This window comes from Myotis lucifugus, unplaced genomic scaffold, assembly GCF_000147115.1.
Source record: "Myotis lucifugus unplaced genomic scaffold, Myoluc2.0 scaffold_0, whole genome shotgun sequence".
In the NCBI taxonomy this organism is placed as follows: Eukaryota; Metazoa; Chordata; class Mammalia; order Chiroptera; family Vespertilionidae; genus Myotis; species Myotis lucifugus.
In genome coordinates this window covers 17,362,515-17,386,430 of record NW_005871048.1, presented here as the reverse complement: position 1 = coordinate 17,386,430, position 23,916 = coordinate 17,362,515, and the positions used below count along the sequence as shown (strand labels likewise).

Here is a 23,916-nt window from a genome sequence, read left to right as displayed (position 1 = left end):
GCTGGAAAAAAGCTTATTATGTTGTTTTCTTTATGGGGTGAAAAAATATAGGCAAAGTGAAAGAACATACTTTATAATTAGCCCTGGTACATTGTAGGATGCAGGGCTTGTCATATTTTAAGGCTCAAGTACAGAGAAAGGCTGAAAGCTCACCATTTTCTCATCAGAATACCTGGACGGGGCCTAGCTACAGGGCCATTTCTAACCCTGCATTCTTTGAACTTCGCAGGCCTTCTCTGTCCTGTCTCTTTTCTGTCCACACAGATTTTGAAAAGTCAGCAGAGTAAAAGTAGCCCCTGAAATAAAGGCGCCATTCAAGGAACAAAGAAGTAGAAGGAGGGCTCCAATTAAAATGATGAAAATCTTTCATTTTTATTTAGGTATACTAGTACGGACACGTGTATGTACAGACACAGATCATATGGGGTTTTTTTATGTGGGGTTTTTTACTTTATCTTATTTTTTACATTTTCTTTTAGGCTTATATAATGTAAGCATTTCAAAACAGCACTCGATGGGTCAGTGCAAAGGAGCTGCAAAGCAGGCGGCACAAGCGCAGGACCACACGGGGCTGGACTTCACACCCAGACGCACACACAATGAGCGGCTTCAATGGGGTGTCAAGAGGAAGCATGGAAAGCGGATTTTGACTCGTGGGTAACCTCCAACATGCCAGCATCTATTAAACTGTACAGACAATGGGAGCGAGCCCATTGTAGGGAGATTTGTCTCACATCCGAGCGGCTCTGGGGCCAACGCATGGGAAAAGTTCAGTGATGCCAAACCAGAGACAGACCTGCCCATTCACGGTTCTGAGGGAAAATGGGACGTGGGAGAAAGGCTGGAGACAATATAAGCATAAGAAATAAAGGGGGGGGTTGTAGGCAAATGGGGTGCTGGTGGAGGTGGTTTTCAAAATAAACACCAGTGACCACAGCTCTGAGAGCAGTGAATGGAGAGGAGGCGTTTAAACGGTTTTTCTAATTTGGGGGAAATGATAAAATGGCTGCTGCCGTTGCTAAGGCACCAGAGAAAAGCAAAGTTCCTGGAAACCCACAGGTACGATGTGACTCTTCCTTTCACAGTGACACAGGGAAACAGCCCCATTTAACCTCCCCGAAGGGACTCTGCAACCTTTCCCGTACCTGGGCTGCGTGATGCTAGCAAGACTCTTCCCGGGGAGAAATGAAATTGTGTGAAAGCCACCACAGACAAAACCAAACCAAATGCAGAACTGTTCCTAAATTCCCTAAACCTTTCCATACCAACATGCTGGGGTGGAAATACATACACCCACACACACACACATACACACACACATCACAGGGCTCCAACATCAGACCTTGAAAACATTGAGGCCATAATAGTGATTAAAAAAAAATCATGTTGTTCCAGGTCCCCAGATGGTGGAGTCTTAAGGACTGGGCGTGCGATGACCATAGGGGAGTCCTGCGTGGAGCGGCCTCTCTTCTCCGGCAAGTATGCATGGGGTGTTTCAGAGCCTCAAGGCCTGTTTTGTATCCTGAAAGACTAGTGTTCTCACTTACAAAAGACATAAGAATCAAATTAATACTTTATTATCAAACACTATATACAACAGAGGTTGCTAATAATACAGAATTTAAAGAACGCAGTTGTGTTGTTTTTTTTTTTAATGTTTTACTTTTCTTTCCTCTGCCACCCAAGAAAGTACAGTACAAAACAAGAGTCTAAACTAACACAAACTGTTACCTGGCCTATTACAGGATACACGGTATCCACTAAACAGACAGATCCTTATTTCCCTGCTTCATGTTGCAAAGCCCTAGGCAACCGGGGGCAAAGGTCGCTGGGGTCTGACTAATGGGCTGAGAGGCAGCGAAGGCTGCCCTTCAGACTTTTGAATTGTTTTTTGAAATGAAAAGCTCCTACCAAGTTGCATCGACATCTTCCTAAGCCCCCAGAGGGTTGTCACGACACCACAAAAGGCCACCAGCACTTTTTGGACAAGATGAAAACTGCCTGATACCAATCATCTTCTTGAAAACTCCGCGGCAAGCATTACCTACAATTACATCACTTTATAGGTAGAGAAGCACACTGTCTACTGGTATGGATAGTCTTGCTACTTTTTTCTTTTTTTAAACTTAATTTGCAGTGGCACAATGGTGAAGGGAAGGGGTCTAATTTCACTGTGAAAAATGAAAGAGAGTGGCAGAGAGGGCCATGAGTAATTATTTCATCATTTGTTAGAGACAAATGCTAGGAAAACCACAGAAGTCACCATTTCTAAAATGAAATTAGCACTGCTAATGTAGTTATGACTAACTGGCATCATTACAGGATCATTTGATTTCCTTGTGGTTATAGAACATGCAGTATTATTTTGGTTCTGACTATTGATCCATTTTAGAAGGTATCTCTTTCCCTCCTACCCATATCCCACTGGACCAACAAGCCTGTAACTATTCATAAAAAGAAGTATTATTGGACATTACTGAGAGTACTGAGCAGCTAAACAGTTGAAGGAAAAAAAGAATCCAATGCTGTGAACTTTTGTTGCAGCGAAATGGTGGCTGCCTCTGTGACAAGACTCTGCCATGCCACTCCCGAGAAGGCCCTGATGTCTGGGGGGACAGGACCGATTGTATCTGCGAGGCTGGCGGCCCCACTCACTGGTTCCCAGGGCGCAGAGACCAGCAGCAACACCCCCCAAACAGATCAGGTAAGCCCGGTTACATTTCAACACGTGCACAGCTCCCCAGGGAGCAGCGCCTTTACAGCTAGCTGCCTTCTCGCACATACTTCTCTAATTCAGAACTACTCCTGATGCTTACCAAGTTCCCATTCACAAAAGCGGTCCATAAGAAGACACCCCCCCCTTTTTTTAACACATACATTTTTTAAAATCACTTATTTTGCTGGAATTCTTCCAATTGTTCACCTCTCACATGATCATCGCATATATTTTTTGTTTTGTTTCGAAAGGCATGTTTTCTGTTGATGTCGTGCAATAGCAGAAAAGGCAAGATTTCTTCTCCCTTGGTCTGCCGCTCTTCCCTGTCTAGGCTTCCGAGTTCAAAGTTCGTGATAGCTTCACCAGTAGAAGCCCCCAAGGCGTGCATTTCCTGGTAACTAACTGGAAACATCCCTTGCTGGCCATGCTGAGATTCCTTAAGCAGACAGGGTCATCCTGCATGTGTTCTCCTTCCGCCCCACCCCCACAAGGAAACAAGATAGCCTCCATATTTCTAAATGTATCAAGGGATACCACTTTTTCTCACAAGTTTAAATAGGACAAGCATATACACTCTCAGCATAAAGTATATCTAAATAATGTATTTTCTATTCTAGTGGATTTTTAAAAAAATATTTTGTTAAAGTCTTTGGGACTCCATCTTGTTTATCTCCCACAGATAAACACACGTTCCCCCTAAGCTTTCAGGCTGTGTCAGAAAGGGAAAGAATATAAAATCAACACTTGAATTTTTTTTATTCCACACTTTGGAATTTTTATTCCAAATTTCCCTTTAGCCCTCCCAAGTCGTGCTGACTGACTCTCCGGGTGCCAGGGGTTTGTGTCCGAGCCCCTGTCGTCACCGAGTGTGGAGCAAAACGTGGGTGCTAGGGTGGGAGTCGGGGAAAGGCCACGGCACACTGGCGCTCCAGCAAAGCCAAATCACCTCTCCTCTGGCCACGGACCTGTGTTCCTTGGTACAAAGTGTGCCCCAGAGGAGGATTCAAAGCTATTCCATGATGCACTCATCAACCCTGGCTTGTCAGCCTTGGGGAAGGTCACTTTATTCATAAAAATGCCTCTTTGAATTTCTTTAAAAACAAAAATAGTTGTAGCACCATGGTGATCTGTAGTCAAAGGGAAAAATAATCTGGTGTATACCGCCCAGTCACCAAAAAAATTAGAGGCACTCATACATACACACCCCCACCAAACCTAAGTTTTCTCTGATGTCACGCGCACTCGCTCTGGGTAGCATTCTGGCACCCTACCCGCCGCCTAAGAAAAAGGCTTCTTTTATGGAGCACACATTTTGCTGTCAAGACAGTCATCTAAAAAAAAAAAGTGTCTCAACCTTTTAGAAGCCTGTTCATTTACACACCCTAGAGGAAATAGTGTAATATTATATCTGTCCTTAATACCTCCCCTCTGGACGTGACATGCTGCCCTGCACGATTCTCTTACAGTCCTGAATGAAAAGGCATAAATATTGGATGGGAGAGAAGAACCCTCCTGGGCCTCGCCATCCCTGGCTGCATCTGCCACTATTCTTCCTCGTCCACGTGCTGCTGACACAGGGCCCTAAAGAAGGGGAGCTCCTACAGGAGAGTGCGCAGGCGCTGCTGACCACCGGGGTCACTACGACAATTTGGCATTTTCATCTGGAGTCCATTTAATTTGGAAGGGGTGAGAAAAGTCAAGGGCAAGGGCTGGGGCGGGGTGAGGGAGGCAGCAACTACTTGAGCCCCCACAGGCCCCAAGTTGTTCCTTAGAATTCAGGCTGAAAGAAAGAAAACAAAAATCTGACATCTGCCAAAGCAACCAATCACAAGTCCCTTCTTAGGATGAGCAGTTAGGTGGATCTCTGGTGTTCCAAGACCCTGGTGTTTTCTGTGACAGGTGACGGGAGGAGACTGTGCTATAATGTCAAAAGCATCGCCAGGAGGAACAGTAGGATTGCCAAAAGGCGGCTGGGTATCCTGGGTGTCTGTGCCGCGTTCTCGCCACGGGATGGCTCGGCTGACTCATGTACGGTGTCATCTGTTCAAACAGAAAGCACACATTCCAATGAGATTTCACATCCTTAATAACTCTCTCGCAGCAGCCTGCTGCTCACAGACCTGGCCACCCTCTGCAAGGTAAGGTAATGAACCTTGTGCCACCATTGACTTTCATGTCTGCATAATCACTCATTATTTACAGCAAACAGAGGAGAAGCAGAGAACATTGGACTTTCTCAGCAATAGTGTTTCCTTACAAATTGAAGGGGCGGGTATGCACACACTGTATGTAACCTTTGGCACATGAGCTCCTGTTACCCAGCCGTCAGACACACCTTGCCCAAACCTGAGATATCTGAGTGGACCTTTTAAACCCAACGTGCCACAGAGAAGCAAGTAACATGTCCGGGGTGGGGGCAGTTAGGTTGGCAGAGTAGTGGTTAACCAGAATGGGCTGCCCGTTTTCCTCATTTTAAGCAGTTTCATAGGATTAGTGTTGAATGCCTGGTTGTTGGAAGCCTAGATGAATTTTCAAATATGAAAAATCAAATGCCAAAACAACAGCATTTAAAAATACATACCTAATGCCCACTAAACCTGAAGACACCAGTGCCCACTGGTTTGCTTACAATTAGGCATCAATTATGGTGCTATTTCCATTACAAACCCGGTAGTGCTAGGATTCAATTACTTGAACTTAAACTATTTTGGCTTTTATCAGGCTGAAGCGTGGCACACAAAAATGATCGGCGTGGATGCAAATTCTCCTCTAAGTAAAATGGATTAAGTGAGGTAAGCTTCCTTTATTTAGCTAGAAAGTGTTCTCTGAGGCTGCCTCTGACTTTCCAGAGACTTCCTGATCTGCATGATTAACAGGCTTAACTCTGAAACAGGAACTTTGCAGCAATTAGTACCCAAAGATAGACTGGAGGCTTTGTACACCTCCTTCCTTCCACCTGGCCCAACTTATGCTTTTAGACTGTGTCCTTGGGACTCACAGTGGGGCTGTGAGTCCCTTATTTTAGCACCAAGGGTCCCTTCCTGTAGGAGCTCAGCCACTGTCGCCCTGGCTTCTCTCCCAGTCATTCAGAGAGAATGGTGACCAGGGAGACTGCTCTCAATTTTGTAGACCTGAGAGGATAATCCCTGAATGACCCACCTCAAACCCCTTCATGGATAAATTTGTTTACATTTTCATACCGCACATGTCACAACAAGGATGCTTTTCCTCCACTGCGTAGAGTCACACTCCCTTATGATTTGTCCTAAAGTGACCCCTTTTCAGCCCCTGCTTCAGATATGTCAGTGGGGGGCATGTCTGTTCGTCACAGCCATTCCCAATATGAACTAAGAAGTCTGTTTTTTCAGCTGTGCGTCTTCTGCCCTGGAGGGCTCTTAGGTTAGCCTGTCCTCGCATGGAAGCTGCTGCGCCCCTGAGGCCCTCAGCAAACCTGCAGAGAGTGGCTATTAGCTCAGGAGACTAGAAAAGGTTAGGAAGCAAGAATGGGAAGTTAAATGGATGCAGAGGAAAATATAAAGCCCCACAGCTTCTAGCCCAATACTTGTGGGCTCTTCTCTCTCAGCTTTGCGAAGGTATAGATGTAAATGCTCTTAATAGCCCTGAAATTAAAATTCAAATCATTTAAGAGCACCAGTATGGTGTCAATCAGAACAACAGAGTACTGCAGGTTTAATTGTGAAAAAAAGCTATAAACCCTGAGGATGGAGTGCTTGTTATACACCTGAAGTTACATCAGCTATGGGGTTCTTCTCCACCTTCTTTTTACTAAGCTATTACCATACCCAAGTAACACTTAGTCCTCTGTGTGAGCTTGAAGGGCACCAGCCCTGGCTGTCCCTCCAGGGTGCTCAGCGAGGGCCGTCCATTGTTCCAGCCCACAGCACAAGACAGGGTGAATGAATCTGCAGGACACTGAGAGAAAAGCGCTTGTTTTTTCTAAAGTGAAGCAAGAGGCTCAATAATGTGCTTTTCGGTCCTGTCAGCAGGTACCATCTTGCCCTCACAGGGAAAATCTGTGCCTTTAGGCATCACGGTTCTCCCTGCAACAGGCTGGTCCTGGCTCAGGAGTCTACAAAGCACGCTTCGGTTAAAACAGGGCCTCACTGTTGGGAGAGCCTATGGCGCCTGAGAAGCAGAATGAGAAACCTGCTGCCATTTGGGTAAATCATAACAATTTTAGAATTCCACGAGGGAATTCATAAGCACAATCTACCTCAATGGCAATTACACCTAAACATAAATTTCTAACACTCGTAACAGTGACTGCAGCTTGGAAGAAGAAACTATTCCTCTTCAGCAGCCAAGTCAAGTCTGCCTCCTGGCTATAGGATTCCACCACAGGAGGGTTTCCATGGTTAACGGGGAGGACACTAGCGATAATTTGGAGCATATTATGTGGCACATGTCTGCCCTGAGATCATCCTGTATCCCTGATGATAGGAAACTGGCAGGCAGAGTGTGCAAGCAAACATCAAACACAACACATTCCGAAGACAGGTGAATTAGTACACGTTGCTGAGAGCATGCAGTGGAGTCCTTCCAGGCCTGATGCACTCAAAGTCTGGGCCTACACTCAGCCCTTCAACACCGTGCTGCCCAGCTGCAAATCAGACTGAATTTTCTAAGGAACAAGGTGAAGTACTCAAACTATTATTTATACAGCCAGGGATGGTAGGGCCAATTGTCTTCCTTTTTCTGTGAAGATGCTCACCAGAAAGCCCTAAGCACAGTCATGGCTACCTCAGGTGCTTTTCCTGAGTGGATGCCTGTGCAGGTACACTCCCCTCCCACTCTCTCCCTGACTACATTCTGCAAACTTCCATCCGCTACATGTGCACTGATTAGGGGGCAATCATGAATTGTTAAATGCTCAGTGGAAAAGAGCCTGTTTCCTAAAAGACAGTGAAATATGCTCACATATGAACACATCCCAATATGTTGCCTTTCCCTATGGCCTCTTCATTAGCAGAGAAACACACACTATCTGTTATATTTCTAAACAGCCTCTACTTTCTTGCTAGGCAATGGGATTTACCTGGAAAAAGATTATTGGAAAGATACGCCTACATTCGCTAACAGCATGCATCGGAAACTCATAACTCAGGGTAAGTTATGTTGATAACATGCCGAACTTTGCCAGTCATTCTATGCATGACATTTGCAAAGCCAGGAGAGGATCCTATTTATATTATCATTGGAATGGGAGGTGAGAGAAGCCCGGATCTGTCTCTAACTGGCTATGTGACCTGGGCAAGTCTCCGTTATAAAAGGAAGAGTAACTATGGTCCTTCCAGGGGATCCCATCCAACTCACAGGTCCTATGATGGCCTGAGTCCTCGAGCTTGTGAGGAGTCTGGTGCCTTGAAAAGCCACAAGAGATGCTTCCAGATTTCCAGGACACAATTAAAACGTCTCCCCTCATTCCTTGCAACTTTCTAAAGTGGCTAACTGATCCCTAGGGAGCCAGTAGGGCCTCTGAGAGCTTATTGTGCACACCTCTCATTTGTGCTCTGGGTAAGACGCCTGCCTTAGAAAAACAAGAATGCTTGGGGGGAAAAAAACCTAACTCCGCCTGTCAGTTACAATGTGAAAGCTATTGTATGTCCTGAGGCACCACATTTACTCAGGCTAAGTTTCCCTCAGGCTCATTGACTGTGTGTCCCAGTAATAATGCTCAAAGGATCATTTCTAGGACAATAAGAAAGAAGTCCTACTGCAAATAGATGAGAGTATCTGTTTACAAAAGTGGGAGTGGGGAGCTCACATCTTTCTGTGTAGAGGAAATAATTTTATTTCCCTTAAGCTTTGAGGTCATTATAGAAGGTGGGTAAGGAAACCAGAGGAAGGCGCGCATACGGGGGCATTGAGGCACACTCCTCAGTGAACAATGGACTGGGGCTCCCACTCCTCACGGTCTAGATTTGCATTAAATAGCCAGATTGAATTTATAACCAAACGGACAGTTTACATGATCTCCATTATAAATGCTTCAATGAGTGTTTTTGTGGGTGTTTCTTTTTCTGCAATGATGGGAAAGTTTGGGTGTGTAGATGTTAGTAATAGAAAAAAAATCTATGTAGACTTACTCTGTCTTATTAATCAAGGACCACATTTCGCTCGATAGACAAATACATTTGTGGGAGCAGTAGGTGTGTGAATTTGTGGTATTAGGAGGCAACATGACTATACTTCTCCAAATCCATGACTATTAATAATAGCACAAAAAAAGTTCTTTAGATCACTTCAGTGATGCATGTGAATTTGCAGAGAAAACTAAATTATGTTGAATTAGTTACTATTGTATCTGCAGATTTGGACATAATGTAAAAGAAAATTTGATAAGCATATACAATAGAAATGCTTTTGTCTTACATGAAAACAGATCCATTAATATTCAGGGTGACTCACCAGCATGCTCGGAGGATATGGTAAAAAGTAGTGAAGTTTTAGCATTCTGATGGGGCTCTACATTAGGATACTGTGTTATATCAAACCCATGTCCAAAAAAGAAAAGTCATTTTATCTACCATGCACTACACAGAGATACTGGAGGAATGAAGTAGAATATAAGTAATATTAGCATTGCTAGCAATGAGCAAAAAGCAGAGCAACTCTAACATGCAAACATGCAGAGAGGAAGAAAGGAAAAAAAGTACGGAAGCACCAGAGAGATGCATTGGTTAAAAGAGATTCTCTAAGCATACTAACCTGCTGGTTCTAATGAATTTTCTACTTTGTCGTTAACATCGAAAACACGATCATGAACACCTATAGTTTTCATACAGCTATCTATAACAAAAATAGAGATAACAGCCAAATATGTTAGTGCAGACACCCTTAAACTCCCGTTTCTTTCTTTCTCTCTAATTTTTTTTCCTTTTATTTATGTAGATTGTTTTACAATCAATGGCATGTATCAAAATGCCAATATTGTTCCCATTTGCTGTGCACATACAACAGTCTAAGAAACAACAAGTTAGCAACTGCTGTGTACTTAAAAATAAAAGCATCATGAAGAATGATGAGAAAAAATCTGATGAAAACTAAAACATGAATGTTGATATACAAAACAGATACCACACAGGATTTAACAGTAAAAAAAGTGTTACCGCTGTGCACCAGACCACACAATCAAGCATGCGCAGTGAAGCCACCCTCTGAAGCTCATTCGAGGGAACTTACTTGTTGGTCTCACAAAGACTTTGAGCTTTAGACAGGACCTTCTTCCATTATCTGGGATTGCAGAGGCTGTGGACAGGACAAGGAGAGAGAGGGGAGAAGACAACAGATGATTACTCTTCATTTCCAAATGTAAGCGGTCTGCCATCAATTCGTTCCTGAATAAACGGAGCACACTCTAATTCTTCCCAGAAGTTAAAACAAAAATACTTTTCAGATTGGCACAGAGTCTTACAGAAAGAGCTACTTTTCTACCCCTGTGTTCTCTTTTCAATAAGATGAAGAATCACGCAAGAATGCTGGTAATCTACAGAAAATGCTTTGGATTTTTATTTCAAAGGCTCTTCCATTTAACTTGATCTGTTATCAATTTTCTCTAAAATAAGAAGATAATGTTTGAGCCCTCCTGCTTTCACAGAGCTCCGCCTCCTCCTCCGCTGCAGGGCGCGGGGGCCCAGCAGAGCCCATGGTGAAAGCGCTGGCAGAAACCAACCACAGATAGTTACGAGGGCAACTTAACCACGACCTGCCTCTGCTGCGGAAAGCAAAGCTTTGTCTGTCCTGAGAGCCTGTCTGTCAATGCTTTGCAGGTAATTCAATTAGAGGGTCTGCTCAGAGCTTGGCTCCGAGTTCTATATGACTAAGCAGAGCCCAGCCACTTCCATCACGCCATTATAAGTACAATATGCTATTGAGACAGCGCTATGCAATGGCACGTTTATTTTAAAAAATGTGCCACAGAGAAGGATGGAATTAATAAAGTGGGCTTACCGAAACATGACAACATGTTTCAAGTTATAAATCATTTGAGGAAGAAACTTTCTTCTCCTCTTCAGGACAATAAGACCGTAACCTCTCCCTGCGTTTGAAAGATTATCTCCCTTCAGCATGCACAGCGTAATGTCAAAGGGATCTCCAAGGGCGGGAGGACCCTGAACCATCACATGTGTTTACTATGCATTCTAGAAATGACAAAAATTACAGAAATGAGTGCTGCATACTTTCCTCCCTATGCGCTTGCTTCAAGTGGTTTCTTTGTTCAGAGCAGATGACATCAATCAAAACACACATGGCTAACAATCCGTCTGGCGATGCCCTCAGTGACAAAGAGACGGCTGGTGTGCCTTCTCCCTCCTTGATTTTTACCCTTTGCTATTCTTCCTCAGGGGGGAGCCCAGAAAATGAAAATGCTTATTCTTCAAGGTGAGAGGATTTAAGATGCACATTTCAAACTAATTTTACACGAATCTCCTCTAATTCCAGATCCCCATCCTAGAGGAGAATTTACAAATTCACTACCTAACAGACATCAAGCTGCAAAGAATCCGAGCATCGCTCTTTGATACCTGCAGAAAACTCTTAATTCTAAGACAAAAGTATAAAATAAGATGTTTTCGGCCCTTCCCATCTCCCAAATTCATCCACTCTGACAAGCAGTTAAGAAGTGTTAACAGCTGGCTTTGCTGTAGGCTTTCATTAAATCAAAGTCAGAAAAACTCCCTCTACTGACGTTTACAGTAACTAGTGTGTTATTTAGGGCACAATATTTGCACTCTGCGGTTTGATCCAGGAAATGGTGTCCTTCCTGTGGACCCCAACTGCAAATGTGCCTCACAAATACAGTCCACGTAGGTGACGCCAGTTCATTAGGAAAACCGTGGGTTCCTGAGATTGTTGATGTCTTTTTGTGAGAGGTGGTGTGAAAAAGCGGCATAGGGACGTTAAGCTGCTGCTGTATGGATTTGTTTTAGTGGGGGGATGTCTTGGAATTAATTAGTACAGGTCTTTCAGATTTAGATGTAGGAGAAATCCTATAAACCCAGGACAAAAAAAAATCACTGCAATAATTAAACAGCATCCAATGATAAGCTGTCCAGGAAAAAAACTGAAGAGCACTCTCCCCAAGAGGGACAATTAGCCTTAGCTACTGGATGAGTTACATGGGTCTGTAAATTAAGAATGTAAAATGTAAAATGCACTTCTATTTAATACAAAATAAAACCTCTCTTTCCCATCAAACTTCTCCATTAGTTCCTCATCGCCTCTCTGAAACCAGAAAGGCTGTAACGATAATGGGACTGACACCCTATGGCACTATTAGCCTCTAATCCTTAGAAAAAAATTCTGAACGAAGAGTATAAACACATACTGTGAATACACAATGCAGAGTACATGAAGTCAATTGACTCTACAATCTCTGACCTGAGCTCATAAAGCAAACTCTTAACCCTTAGAGCCAACCTCAGCGGGTGAGCCTTGCTCAGTCAGTTTGACGCGGCTTCCTCATTTACTATGCTGAAAACCCAAAAGCATCAAAACCTTTCTCCATATATGGGCAAAACTCATTTTTTAATGCAAAGCTTAAAAGAGTGAAGTGTGGCTTTCTTCCATGTTAAGTTCCAGGTTCCTTAACCCTAGCCCTTGGCTGACTAATGTAACATGCCTTTATATCATTTATAAATAATTATTAGTAGTATATTATTAGTAGTACTTGAAGCTATTGTATCATTTATAAATATAGATTATTATTAGTTATATTATTGTAGTATTTGAAGCTATAAGATAATATCAAAGTACTTTACTAGTCACTAGTAAAATGCCAAAGATTGAGCATTAAAAACACAAAATAGAGGAATGGAAAATGTAATATTCATACAGTAAATTACAAAGAAAATCCTCTCGAGATCAATTATGAGGAAAAAAATTGAAGATGGATGTGAGGGAGTAAACTTAAAATGTGCCTGTTTTTGTCAGGAGGTAGGTTTTAAATCCCTATGATTCTGGAGATATCACTTTATTATTATTTTTTTAATCCTCACCTGAGGATATTTTTCCATTGATTTTTACAGAGAGGGAAAGAAAGAGAGAAATAGCGACGTGAGAGAGACACATTGATTGTCTCCTGCATGAGCCCTGACCAGGGCCCAGGCTAGGGAGAAGCCTGCAACCGAGGGACGTGCTCTTGACTGGAATCAAACCCGAGACCCTTCGGTCCACAGGCCAGCTCTCTATCCACTGAGCCAAACCGGCTAGGGCTAGAAACATCACCTTATAATGACCAACATTATGTTAGTTAAGACAAAATTTAAGTTCTCCTGCTGCTTTACTTAGAAATTTAATAGTGAATAATTACCAATATTATTACTGCAGCTTCATCCATCCAAACGCTTTTAAAATCCCTACTATGTGCCAGTTTCCCTTCAGGTGCTGTGGAAGCAAAGGTATAGAAGACAAAACTCCCTATCCTTGCCCGGTGCTTATTCCAGCTGGGGCCATAAATATGAACCACAGCTTAGGCACCAGGAGGGATCCCTGTAGTAGCTGAGGCTGCAAGTACTGCCAGCATGGCTTTGGGCAGGGAGTTAGCTTTGTCTGGGAGTGTGAGGGTGTCCCAGACATGTGTGTCAGAGGGAAATTTATCAAGGCTTCACAGATCCCCTGAAAGCTAACCAATGGCTACTGGTAGACCGAACACAATTTGTCCCCAACTTCCCAAATGGGAGGTTTAGCAACCAAGATGAGGTATTAACAGGTAAAGAAAACTGAGACCTGAACTCTTTCTATAAAGATACATGGATTTTTCTAGTGGAATTGGTAAAATTAAAATGAGAAATTCAACTCATGTCTTAAACATTTGTCACATAATCCAAAACCCTATCATTTCCTCAGTTTACTGCCAAAAATGTACACTTGGAGTCAGGAAGCTGAGAATAGGGGAACGGGGACCATTAAACAAGCACAACCTCCCACTCCATGATCTTAATAGCAACTTTATAATAATCTAACTATAGGGCCCCTTCCCCCTAATGATCTGCAAAGTACCCATGAAAACCTTACAACACACAGTGAAATAGTACCTGGGGCCTCTGGTTCTCTGTGTTTACAGCATCATGCTAATAAGACACGAGGGCTGCTTATCTTCACTCTCTCCCGTGACCTCAGACAGGGGCTCTACGTTCAGCCTTTCCTGCAAACCTGTTTCCTGGGTCTCCTGGGGCTCAGGTGAGCACTGCTCAGCACGTATCAGCCAACTGGATACATAAAAGGATCATATTCAACGCCCTCAAATCAGTACTTCCAAAAGCTGTATTCAGCACTGCAAATATATGTGATAGTCACGTCACAATTCACTAGTCCTGAGTCTGATGCCGTGAGAGAATACTGGCATCGAGCCTGTGGTCAGCAGCTTCTGGACTGGCTCTGTGACCCCCACCTCCTTTTATGCCACTGTCATGTATTCACCTCCCCTGAGAGTGGGCTGGATCCGGTTTCTTGCCTTTTTAATGAGCAGAACACAGCAAAAAGTAATGGGATGTCACTTCTGTGATTATGTTGCAAAGAACTGTGACTCTCTCTCTTGCTGTCCCTCGTACTCATGAAGCAAAGTGGCATAATGTGAGATTCTTGATGGAGAGGCCCACATGGCAAAAAAAAAAAAATGGATGCTTTAGTGCAACAACCCACAAGGAACTGAGTCCAATCATGGCCAATCTCGTGAGTGAGCTAGAATGAGGATCCTTAGCTGAGTGGTGAACTGACTCGCCAGTGAGAGACTCAGACCCAGAGAACCCAGCTAAATCGCTCCTGGGTTTCTCACCCACAGAAAACTGTGAAAAAAGTAAATGTTGGCTTAGCCACAAATTGTGGAGTAATATGTTTCTCAACAGCTAACTGATTCCATGCAATCAGAGGCTTCCCACGGCTGACTTGCGACCTAAGGACTAAGACACTGGTGTGTGCTCTGCTCCAGGCCCGCCTGGCCCCTGCTCAGAGAGCAGGTCCCTCCTCGTGTTGCTGCCTTGTCTAAACAACTTCTCAAGCTCCTGGTACAAGTTCACTTAAAATAGGCCTCAAAGAGTGGTAATTATAAACTGCTGCTGAAGAAACACTACAAGATCTATCTATTTGTTTTCCCTCCAGCATTTAAAAACTGTTTTTCATTTTCCATCCCATGCCACTTACTAGTAGTTTGTTTTTGCTAATGTAGCCAACCTGTGTTGTTCCTTGCAATTAACATGATGTCTCACGTTAAATCCAAATTGCTGGGTAAACCTACATGATCTTTGATACAAAATGTAAACTTAAATCATAAGAAAGAATGCTTTCCCTCAAACACGAGAAATAGAATGTAAAGGTGGGCTTAAAAATACCTGAAATAAAGTTAAAAGTTCTCTTCATATAAAAAAATTCCTACCCGTTATCTTTTAAACAGGCTATCAAATTAATACAAACAGATGAGATTTCAAGCCACTCAAAAATAATCAAGGTAACAACCTTCTCCAACACCCACCAGAAGTTTAGCAGGAGAGGGCTGAGACTTTCATATTATACATTCTTACATGTTCAGGCCCAATACTGTACTCATTAGTCAACTTTAACCTCTCTGCCTAACCGTCTTCATCCTCCAGTCTTCATTCCAAATTCCAAAAGTACAAGCCCTTCTCCTTTTCTGTGTCCCTTGTCAATCTGGGTACTTTGAGAAGTTTTATTTTTTAAGAACAATCAGCTGTTCTCTTCTTCTTCGTCTTTTTTTTTTTTTTTTTTAAGAAATGAGTGTGTGGAAACATTAAAAATGCAGTTTCCCATTATGTTTGCCACAGGCAATATTTCTCAATTTGTGCAAGTCAAAGGAAAAGATCGGCTATTAGTTGTTAGCGGAGCCCAGTTTTTCCTCTGTAGGTTTTCATGTGGTCTAACATACAACACAGACATCTGCAAATTAGACAGGTGATGGCAGAATTAAGCACTCATATTCCTTTCACAGTAAATGCTGAAAAAGTTAAGCCCATGCAAATACATGGTACTACTGAAAATGTCTTCTAGAATATAATCCTATATAATAAAAGGCTAATATGCAAATCTACCTAACGGCGAAATGACCCATCACTATGACGCGCACTGACCACCAGAGAGCAGACGCTGAACACAGGAGCTGCCCCTAGGTGTTCAGTGCACTCCCACAGGGGGAGTGCTGCTCAGCCAGAAGCTGGGTTCACGGCTGGCAAGTGCGGTGGTGGGAGCCTGTGGGCCTAAGCCATCAGTCTGACATCCCCCGAGGGCTCCCAGACTGAGAGAGGGTGCAGACCCCCCTCCTCTCCAGTGCATAAATTTCATGCACCAGGCCTCTAGTGAATCAATAAAATTCATTTTGTGGCGCTGACCAGTTTGGCTTAGTGGATAGAGTGTTGGCCTGCAGACTGAAGGGTCCCAGGTTCGATTCTGGTCAAGGGCATGTACCTTGGTTGCAGGCACATCCCCAGTGGGGAGTATGCAGGAAGCAGCTGATCGATGTTTCTAACTCTCTATCCCTCTCCCTTTCTCTCGGTAAAAAATCAGTAAAATATATTTTTTAAAAAATCCATTTTGTGTATGTGTGTAGAGAGTGGGGAATAGGACAGAGATTAACTGAAGCCAAATGGACGGCTTGGAAAATGGTTACCACACCCTCAGAAAAAGTCTTAAAACAAAAGTTAGGCAAGAATACCCCAGCACCAACTTGCCACTGGCCATCTGCCCCTTGTAAAAGAGCATAAGCACAATGCCTAATTTCACATGAAGAACATAATCTCCAGTCATGATGGAATATATGTCTCTATTCTACCTTTTGAGATTGTAGAAGTCACATGTTTTACTAACGTGCTCCTGGCCCCAGGTTTACCAAACTTGCACCCGATGGGCATCCATGGGAGCTGGCTCCATCTGCCCACACATTTCACCACTTGCAGCCCGCAGTGTCTCAAGACTTCAATCCCTGGCAGGTTAAGGTCAAAGTCCCAGACGTAAAGTTTGAAAATGAGGTTACTAAGTGAAGGTGGAAGCCTTGGAGAAATGTAAAATATCATGCGCATATTAGACACTATGATATGGCTCTAGAGATGTTTCTTTAAAAACTAGAAAAGGAAGAGAGTGGTGTGTTTCCAGCAATACAATAGGGGTAAAACGACGCACACTGCAAGCTAAAACTTGGTTACAACACGAGGGAACTGAAACAGGGACCAATAATTAGAGGAAAGTTCAAGGCAAGGGAAGTAAAATGAGTTCCAGCTGTGCAGCCTCAGACAAAAGAGAAAACAGGAGGTGCCACCAGGCACCCACTGCTCCCCTCCCCCACCTCTCTGGCCCCTCGGGCACAGTTCTCACTGTAAATGCTAACTGGAATATTATTTAAATTCCTGCAGCTGAGCCTCCGTAGATCAATTACTTTTTCTTAGCAACCTCAAATAAAAGGCTGAGGACAGTTTCTTTCCACTGTTGTAGGAATAAACAAATAGGGCATTATCATGCTTTTATACACATTTGTTTGAAGTGTGAGCAAACTTGTCCTTGTTTTTTAAAGCTTGGAGACAACAAACTTGTTTCTACTGCCTCCTGAATCAGTGTATGATTTGTCCCATGTACTTTGATATCCAGTAAGGCATGAGCAAAAAAATAACCTGGATTTCAGAGAAAACTTTTACAATTTCCTCTATAGTTAAGGAAAGGTTAAAGTCAGCTTAAATCTCAGATTCTGAACCTAGACTTGATCTCATTCTTCTATGATATGACTGGAGACATCCAGTCCACACAGGCAGAGAAAGCAAGGTGACATGTACATGTCATTTTAATTGTTAGTCAAACCCCCAACACGAGGAGCTTCAGTTAAGCCCCTTATTGGATATTTTACTATTTAAAAAAGAAATCACTGAACATCTTTGAACAGTTAGGAAAAAATTAGTTTCCTATAACAGACTAGTGCTGTAATCGGTTTCTGAGACCTCGGCTGGCCTAAGGCCACACTATTAAAATGACAGTCCTGGGCCATGAAGGTCAGATGGTTCTTTTCTATTGTTTGTGGTCATTTTGGTGAATTTCACCTGCTGCACCAGGTAGGTGTAATCTGACAAAAGAAGACAGGTAAGCAGACTGACTGGTTTACAAAAACTCTTCACCTAGAATCCACAATAAAAATAACAACAAAAACAAAAACTCAGACAAAAGGCGGAATTCCTAGAATCCCAGAGAGGAACTTCTCCACAGGCTCCTGTGCCACCCTTGTGACATGCTATTGGGTGACTACTACCTGGTAAGCACAGAAAGCCACGAATCCTATTACTCACGTGTACAGTATTAACAGAAACAATGCTGTCATCATATCGCACTAATGTAGCATGGCAGGAAATTCCTAATAAGTCATCAAGGTAATACAATTCAAAGAAGCGTCTAGAAAAAAGTTAATCTTTCTTTGAATCTTTCATAATCACTTTCATCCTTCTCTTCCTTGGTGAGGTGCCTTGGAAGGGACACAGTTTAGTGGTTTTAGTGCATGCATGATGATGCTTTGAATTTTCACCTATTCTTATGTATTTTGTGCCTTTCCATCAGCTGCTTAACCCACCTAGGCCCCACTTTCCCTATAAGCCTTCCCCTTTGGAAAAAATTTAAGCCTGACCTACTTTAGAGGGCACTAGACTGTTACACTGCACTCGGAAACTCGGTGCTGGATCCCCATAGATCCAGATGATCATGTCACGACTCCACAGATGGATATCGTCAGCTCTGTCAGTGTGCTCCCTCCACATGCAGTGTCCCTCAGCAAGCGGGCTCTAGTCTGACTGCGGATCTGTAGGAGGGAGAGGGGATTCGGTCATGGATAATTTGGATAAAATGGTATGGATGAGTCATCAGGAAAATCAATGGGACAAGTGGGACAAATGTGACCCTTCATTTCTAGCCTAAATTAGAAAAACTAGATTCCACCATAGATCTTATTTTGCGGGGGCGGGGGGGGGGGAGCATAAGGTGGTGGTGAAGGGGTTTAGTATGTGAGGATGTGAACTGAAGCAGGGCTGAGAGAATTTAGAGAATTAGAAAGGGCAATGAAAGATCCCGTCCTTTTGAAAATCATGCCAAGGTTCTGAGAGTTCTTTTTTGCATTCATTTGAAGAATGTGAGCTTGCTATTCCTTTAGAGCAGCAATTCTCACCCTGTGGGTCGTGACCCCTTTGGCGGTCGAACGACCCTTTCACAGGGGTCGCCTAAGACCATCCTGCATATCAGATATTTACATTACGATTCATAACAGTAGCAACATTACAGTTATGAAGTAGCAATGAAATTAATTTTATGGTTGGGTCACAACATGAGGAACTGTATTTAAAGAGCCAGAAGGTTGAGAACCACTGCATTGGAGGGATGCTGACCAAGGATGAGGACGTAGATGCTGCAGACAAGCAACACGGCTGGGAGCTGAGAGATGAGAGCTGAGACTGCCTTTGCAGCTGCACAGACGGGCCCCAGCGGTGGCACCCAGTAAAACCAGCCCAGAGGTGACGCCAACCCTGACCGAGCCCATCCCTGTCTAGGGGTATGGTTCCTATTCCTGTCTTCAATATACTTTTGCATCGTATTTGCATCTATTTACACAAATCAATTATTTCTGTGGTGGTTTTTCTTGGCCAGTAGCCCACATTCTCCCCATCTGCCATTTCTGGTAGTAAGATAAGTACCCAGGCAGGAGTGGCCACTCCTTTGTACACCAGGTCCGTAATGGAACCCTAGAGGCCTGAACAAATTAATTTCTCTCTTTAGAAGACTACTGAGTTCTACCAAGGAAGGAGTCATTGAGGTACCAGGATTATACAACATGTTTCACACCAACAATGCTTTCCTTGATGAAGATTATTTACAAAGTGCATTCAGCTAATGATAGGGGCTACATTCCCGTTTGCTCTTTGAGTGGGACCATTTCCACTAAAGTCAGTGGCTGTGCAGTGCAGGCATCACCCCGTGGAACAGCAGTCCGGGTCGTCCATCGTCTCCCCCACTCTTTTCCCTCCTTCAATCCACATTAGTAACTAGTCCCAACAATATTTCCTCCCAGAACCTCCTCCATCTCCCTTATGTGACCTTTCCTTTGCCTCTCAAGATCCCAGTTCCCTCTGGCCACTTGAGCTATCTCCCATTTCTCCAACACAGTAACTTTCTTCTGGGTACTTGCGCTAATCATGTAACCATCCTGTTTTGCTGTTACATAGCATCTCTGCTTCTAGAGTTTCGAGTTCCCTGTGGTCAGGAGCCCTGCAGGGTTCTCAGTTCTGAGGAGCCTGCTGCTTTGTTCATAACATATTCAGTACAGATTTGAAGAATGAGTCCAGAGTTTAAAAAAATTAATGTAGCTGTAACATGATTTGTTGACAAACATGAACCAAAACTCAGATTTAGAATGAGAAAGAAAAACAAAGAGAGATGTGGTGGTGAATGTCAAAGAATTTTTTTTAAATCCCCCTTTCCTGGCATGTTCCTCTCTCCTCTCTGCTGCCTCCTTCTTCAGGAAGGATCTTGGAAACTGTGACCTACTAGTCAGCCAAAGCTCGGAGCAACATACAAAATTCAAACACATTCAAATGCGTATCATTTTCATATCTGTGAGTGTGTGGTCCCAAGAGATAAGAAGTAAATGAAAGGAATGTGGGGTATCTTTGGAGCCCAAAATATGCAGAATCCATCAAGTGATCAGCCTGTGGAGGGGCTGCAAGCCCCTGGAGTAAACAGGAGAACAAAGGCAAGGGGATGCTAGAATCCTGTGACCATGGGCTTCTCTAAGTTAAGTACAGAGGAGTGAGGCTGAGGTGGTGTGAGCACAGGTGCAGGTGCAGCCATTCTGGCTGAGCCTCTAGTCAGTCAGAGCCTCACTCATGACCTGAGACCGTAGCCCCAATTTTAGCCACACCTGAGTTCAAAATTTAACTACAGGCATTTTCATACAAATCAAAACCACAGAGCTAGTGCTTTTTGTGCTAAACAAGTATCTGAGAATGTGAAACTAATACTTTTAAAGTGTGGGCAAACTTCGGCCATTCAGAGTAACAGGTCAGACATGTAATTCCTATTTAAAATATATAATGGAACAGCTGATTTTACACTTAGTTTTAAAACATTTAAGAGAACAAAAATAAAAACTTCATCATATTTTTCAGTTTAAATTCTTATGAAGCTAAGAATTACTTACGTACTTGGAAGGTTTTACAGTCAAACCATTTAAGAACTTAAGAAGGAAAGAATATATTAAATCTTTAATGGTTAAAGGAGTTTAATGAACCAAGTTTGTAAATGGAGCTAAATATATCTTATACTATAGAACCATAAGATGTGTAAACTCATTTCAATAGGCTACATTTGACATTTTAAGGAAGAATCCTATTTTTTAATTTCTAATTTTAATAAGTCAAATATCAAATCCAAACTAACCTTTCAAATAACCTTTCCTATGGACAAAAAGCATCCTCTGTGCACCAGAAATTCATACCGATACTTCCTTTCATGTCATGGCTCACATGCTGCCTCCCAGAGATGCCTCCAGGGTCACCACCGAAAGCTCTCTACCCTCCCCTCTCCATATTCCTAGCACCACATCTGACCACCTTCATAGGCCCTCGCATGACTGGCGGTTAGAGACTTGTTTGTTTCCTGGTTTATTGTCTATGTCCCAAATAAACTGTAAGCTCCAGAAGCAGAGATCACTTTTTAAATACACCGCCATGTCTCTAAAACCTAACACAGTGCTGGGTGCAAAGCAGGCACACAAAAAATGTTCTTGAAGAAATGAATAAATAAACGAAGTAAAAATTGAATAAGCCAGAAATATTCCAGTCTATATATTACAAAAAATAACCAGAGACCCAGGTGTTCTAGAAACCTGAGATCTTCACAGATTGCTAGGCGGGGCTTTTCCCTCTCTGTGAATTTTACTTTAATGTTTTCTCTTGCTACAGGAGTTTCCATCTCATGGCTAGATGAACATTTTGCCCACTTTATTGCTGCGGCAAACATTTTAAGAGATTTGTTTACTTTTTGATTTGTCAAAAACCCTAGTTTAGCAAACAGATGGTACCAAAATGGAGAATCAAATGTTGATGAATTACAATGATAACTTTAACGTGGAGTATACTAAATAACTCGATGTATTTTTAGGAGCTTCTAGTAAAAGTCCACAGAATGGAGAAAAGGATAACCATCCTTCAAAATATGTTCCTATTTCTTAAGAAATCTGTGAAGCTAGTATGTAAATACAGGTATCCCACTAGCCATATAGTATGAATACTGACGTCCTATTTAAGTTTTAAGAAATTATTTACATTTCAGTGCTGACTCTACATGCCATACAAATAGAAAGGTGTTTTTGGGTGTTTTTTTTTTTGCATAACTGCATTTTGGGCAAAAAAAACCCTCACTCTATTTCTCTTCTGCTTTAGTGGAAGAAAAAGTATGGACTCTTGGGTCAACTTATCTTTTTAATCAAAGAGGTCTCAGTTGAAATTGGCTTTGAGTTTGCTAATTATGAGACTCAACAGGGGTTTTTCCTTTTTTGGTGTAACTCATATTTCTATTCATTAACCTCAGTTTTAAAAAGATTTAAAAAAGTCTGAATAGATTCAACCTAACAGTTTAAAGAATATCCTTTCCCCTGTGATACCTTTAGATACTTCAAAGTGCAAACTTCCCCCTCCCTCCCTACTATCTAATTACAAATCTTTCCTGGTTGCCAGAGGGGGTGGTAAAAACTCACACATTCTGAACTTCCCAATGACACAGTGCGGCGGGAAGATGAGAAATTGGTCTTTTTTTTTTTCATTCTATAGATGGGGAAATTTGACGTCAGCCTGAGTTATAAGGAAATCGGGGTTCTGAAGGGCAATCCTGCCAGCTGCTTCTTGCAGGGCCATGCCACTGGGTTCAGATGCTTTCATTCCGGTGAAAAGATCATTACCAGGCAGCGCTGGGAAGTCAGCCCTCCTGTAAGTGCGCTCCTTTGTTATGAATATGGAACAGATGGAGCCAAATCTATCTGCTCCATAGGAACAAAAACACTTACAACCCAGCTCTCTCTATTAAAGACTCTACTTAGCTCCTTTATACCATCGGCTTTCTGTGCACTGCTGTGAGGTTCTGACTTTATAGAAAAAGGCACTTCATTCATAAAAGCAACAGTTCTTACTCTTAAACCAAAGTGGCCTAAGAACTAAAGAAGATGAATACACAGTTTCACTCCTCGGAGATATGCAGATATTCAATTAGGGGTGTGTGTGTGTGTGTGTGTGTGTGTGTGTGTGTGTGAACCCTTGCATGTATAGGAGGAAGATTGTATTAAAGTCTGGTAAATGTGCGCATTAAAAGAATGGGAAAATATAGAAGAGAGAGATGAAGATGTCATATTTCTCATTATGAGGATGGCATCTAATTGCTCTGGCATAATAAAATGCCAGAATTTAATTTTGTATATGTCTGTAAGGCTAGGGAGGGCTGTCTGGGACAAAATTTATGATGATGCACAAGAAAATCACGTGGGTAAATATAATTAGTAATTAGGATACTACAAAACAAAGGCTACATGATGCTTTCTCACTATGAAAAATAGTAATAGTCACATTCCGCTTCATGCCGATTGGCTTTTATAATCTGAAAGATGTAAAAACTGCAGTTAAAACCAACGTGGTGCTTACTGACCAGGCTGATGGGCCGAAACACAACCGAAGGCCAAACCTACGGTATGCTGTTGCCAAGACAGGTGTGTTGGCAGGTGGCCAGGTGAGTCTCACAGGCTTCTGGGTGTGGATGCACAACTGTCTATGCACCTTGCCTTGTTATTACCAACAGGGTGAGAAGTGTCTGCCTTATTTCCTTGCCTTTATGATACTGGTACATTTAAAGTCTGGTTGCCTCTTCGGAGATAATTGAAAAAAGAAATTCTGTGGCGGGATGCTTTGATTCAGATTAAATCAAGTCTTCGGGCAAATTTCCTCCTGCCAGTGGAAGCACAGCTTGCCTGAAGTCGTAACCTTTGTGGGAGGAAAGGAACTGGCCTTGAAGCAGATCATGAAGCAGATGTTTTATGCCAAATCAGAGTCTGGGGATACGTAGGCTACTGCAAATAAGACTCTTCTTCTGTCTGTTCAATCATTTCAATTCCCTGCAGTGTGAAATATGAACTTGCCAACAAATGGCCAGCATGCTGTGCCTCCCAG

At 42.7% G+C, this 23,916-nt stretch overlaps 1 protein-coding gene across 4 annotated transcripts in view; it reads right to left on the bottom strand.

Moving 5' to 3' along the window:
- Positions 1-1,366: 1,366 nt before the first annotated feature.
- EFNA5 (ephrin A5) overlaps positions 1,367-23,916 on the bottom strand; it is a 283,466-nt gene continuing 260,916 nt past the window's right edge. Inside the window, exons 3-6 of one of the 4 annotated variants that reach the window (XR_002827972.1) lie at positions 9,920-9,985; positions 9,446-9,526; positions 5,917-6,167; positions 4,634-4,756 (exon numbers count right to left, since the gene is read on the bottom strand). Coding sequence is in view for 3 of the 4 variants with exons in the window: in XM_006081174.3 (XP_006081236.1) it covers positions 4,635-4,756; positions 9,446-9,526; positions 9,920-9,985 (269 nt within the window). In the remaining variant the exon portion in view is untranslated. The other 3 variants (XM_023749518.1, XM_006081174.3, XM_006081175.3) reach the window with 3 other exon arrangements.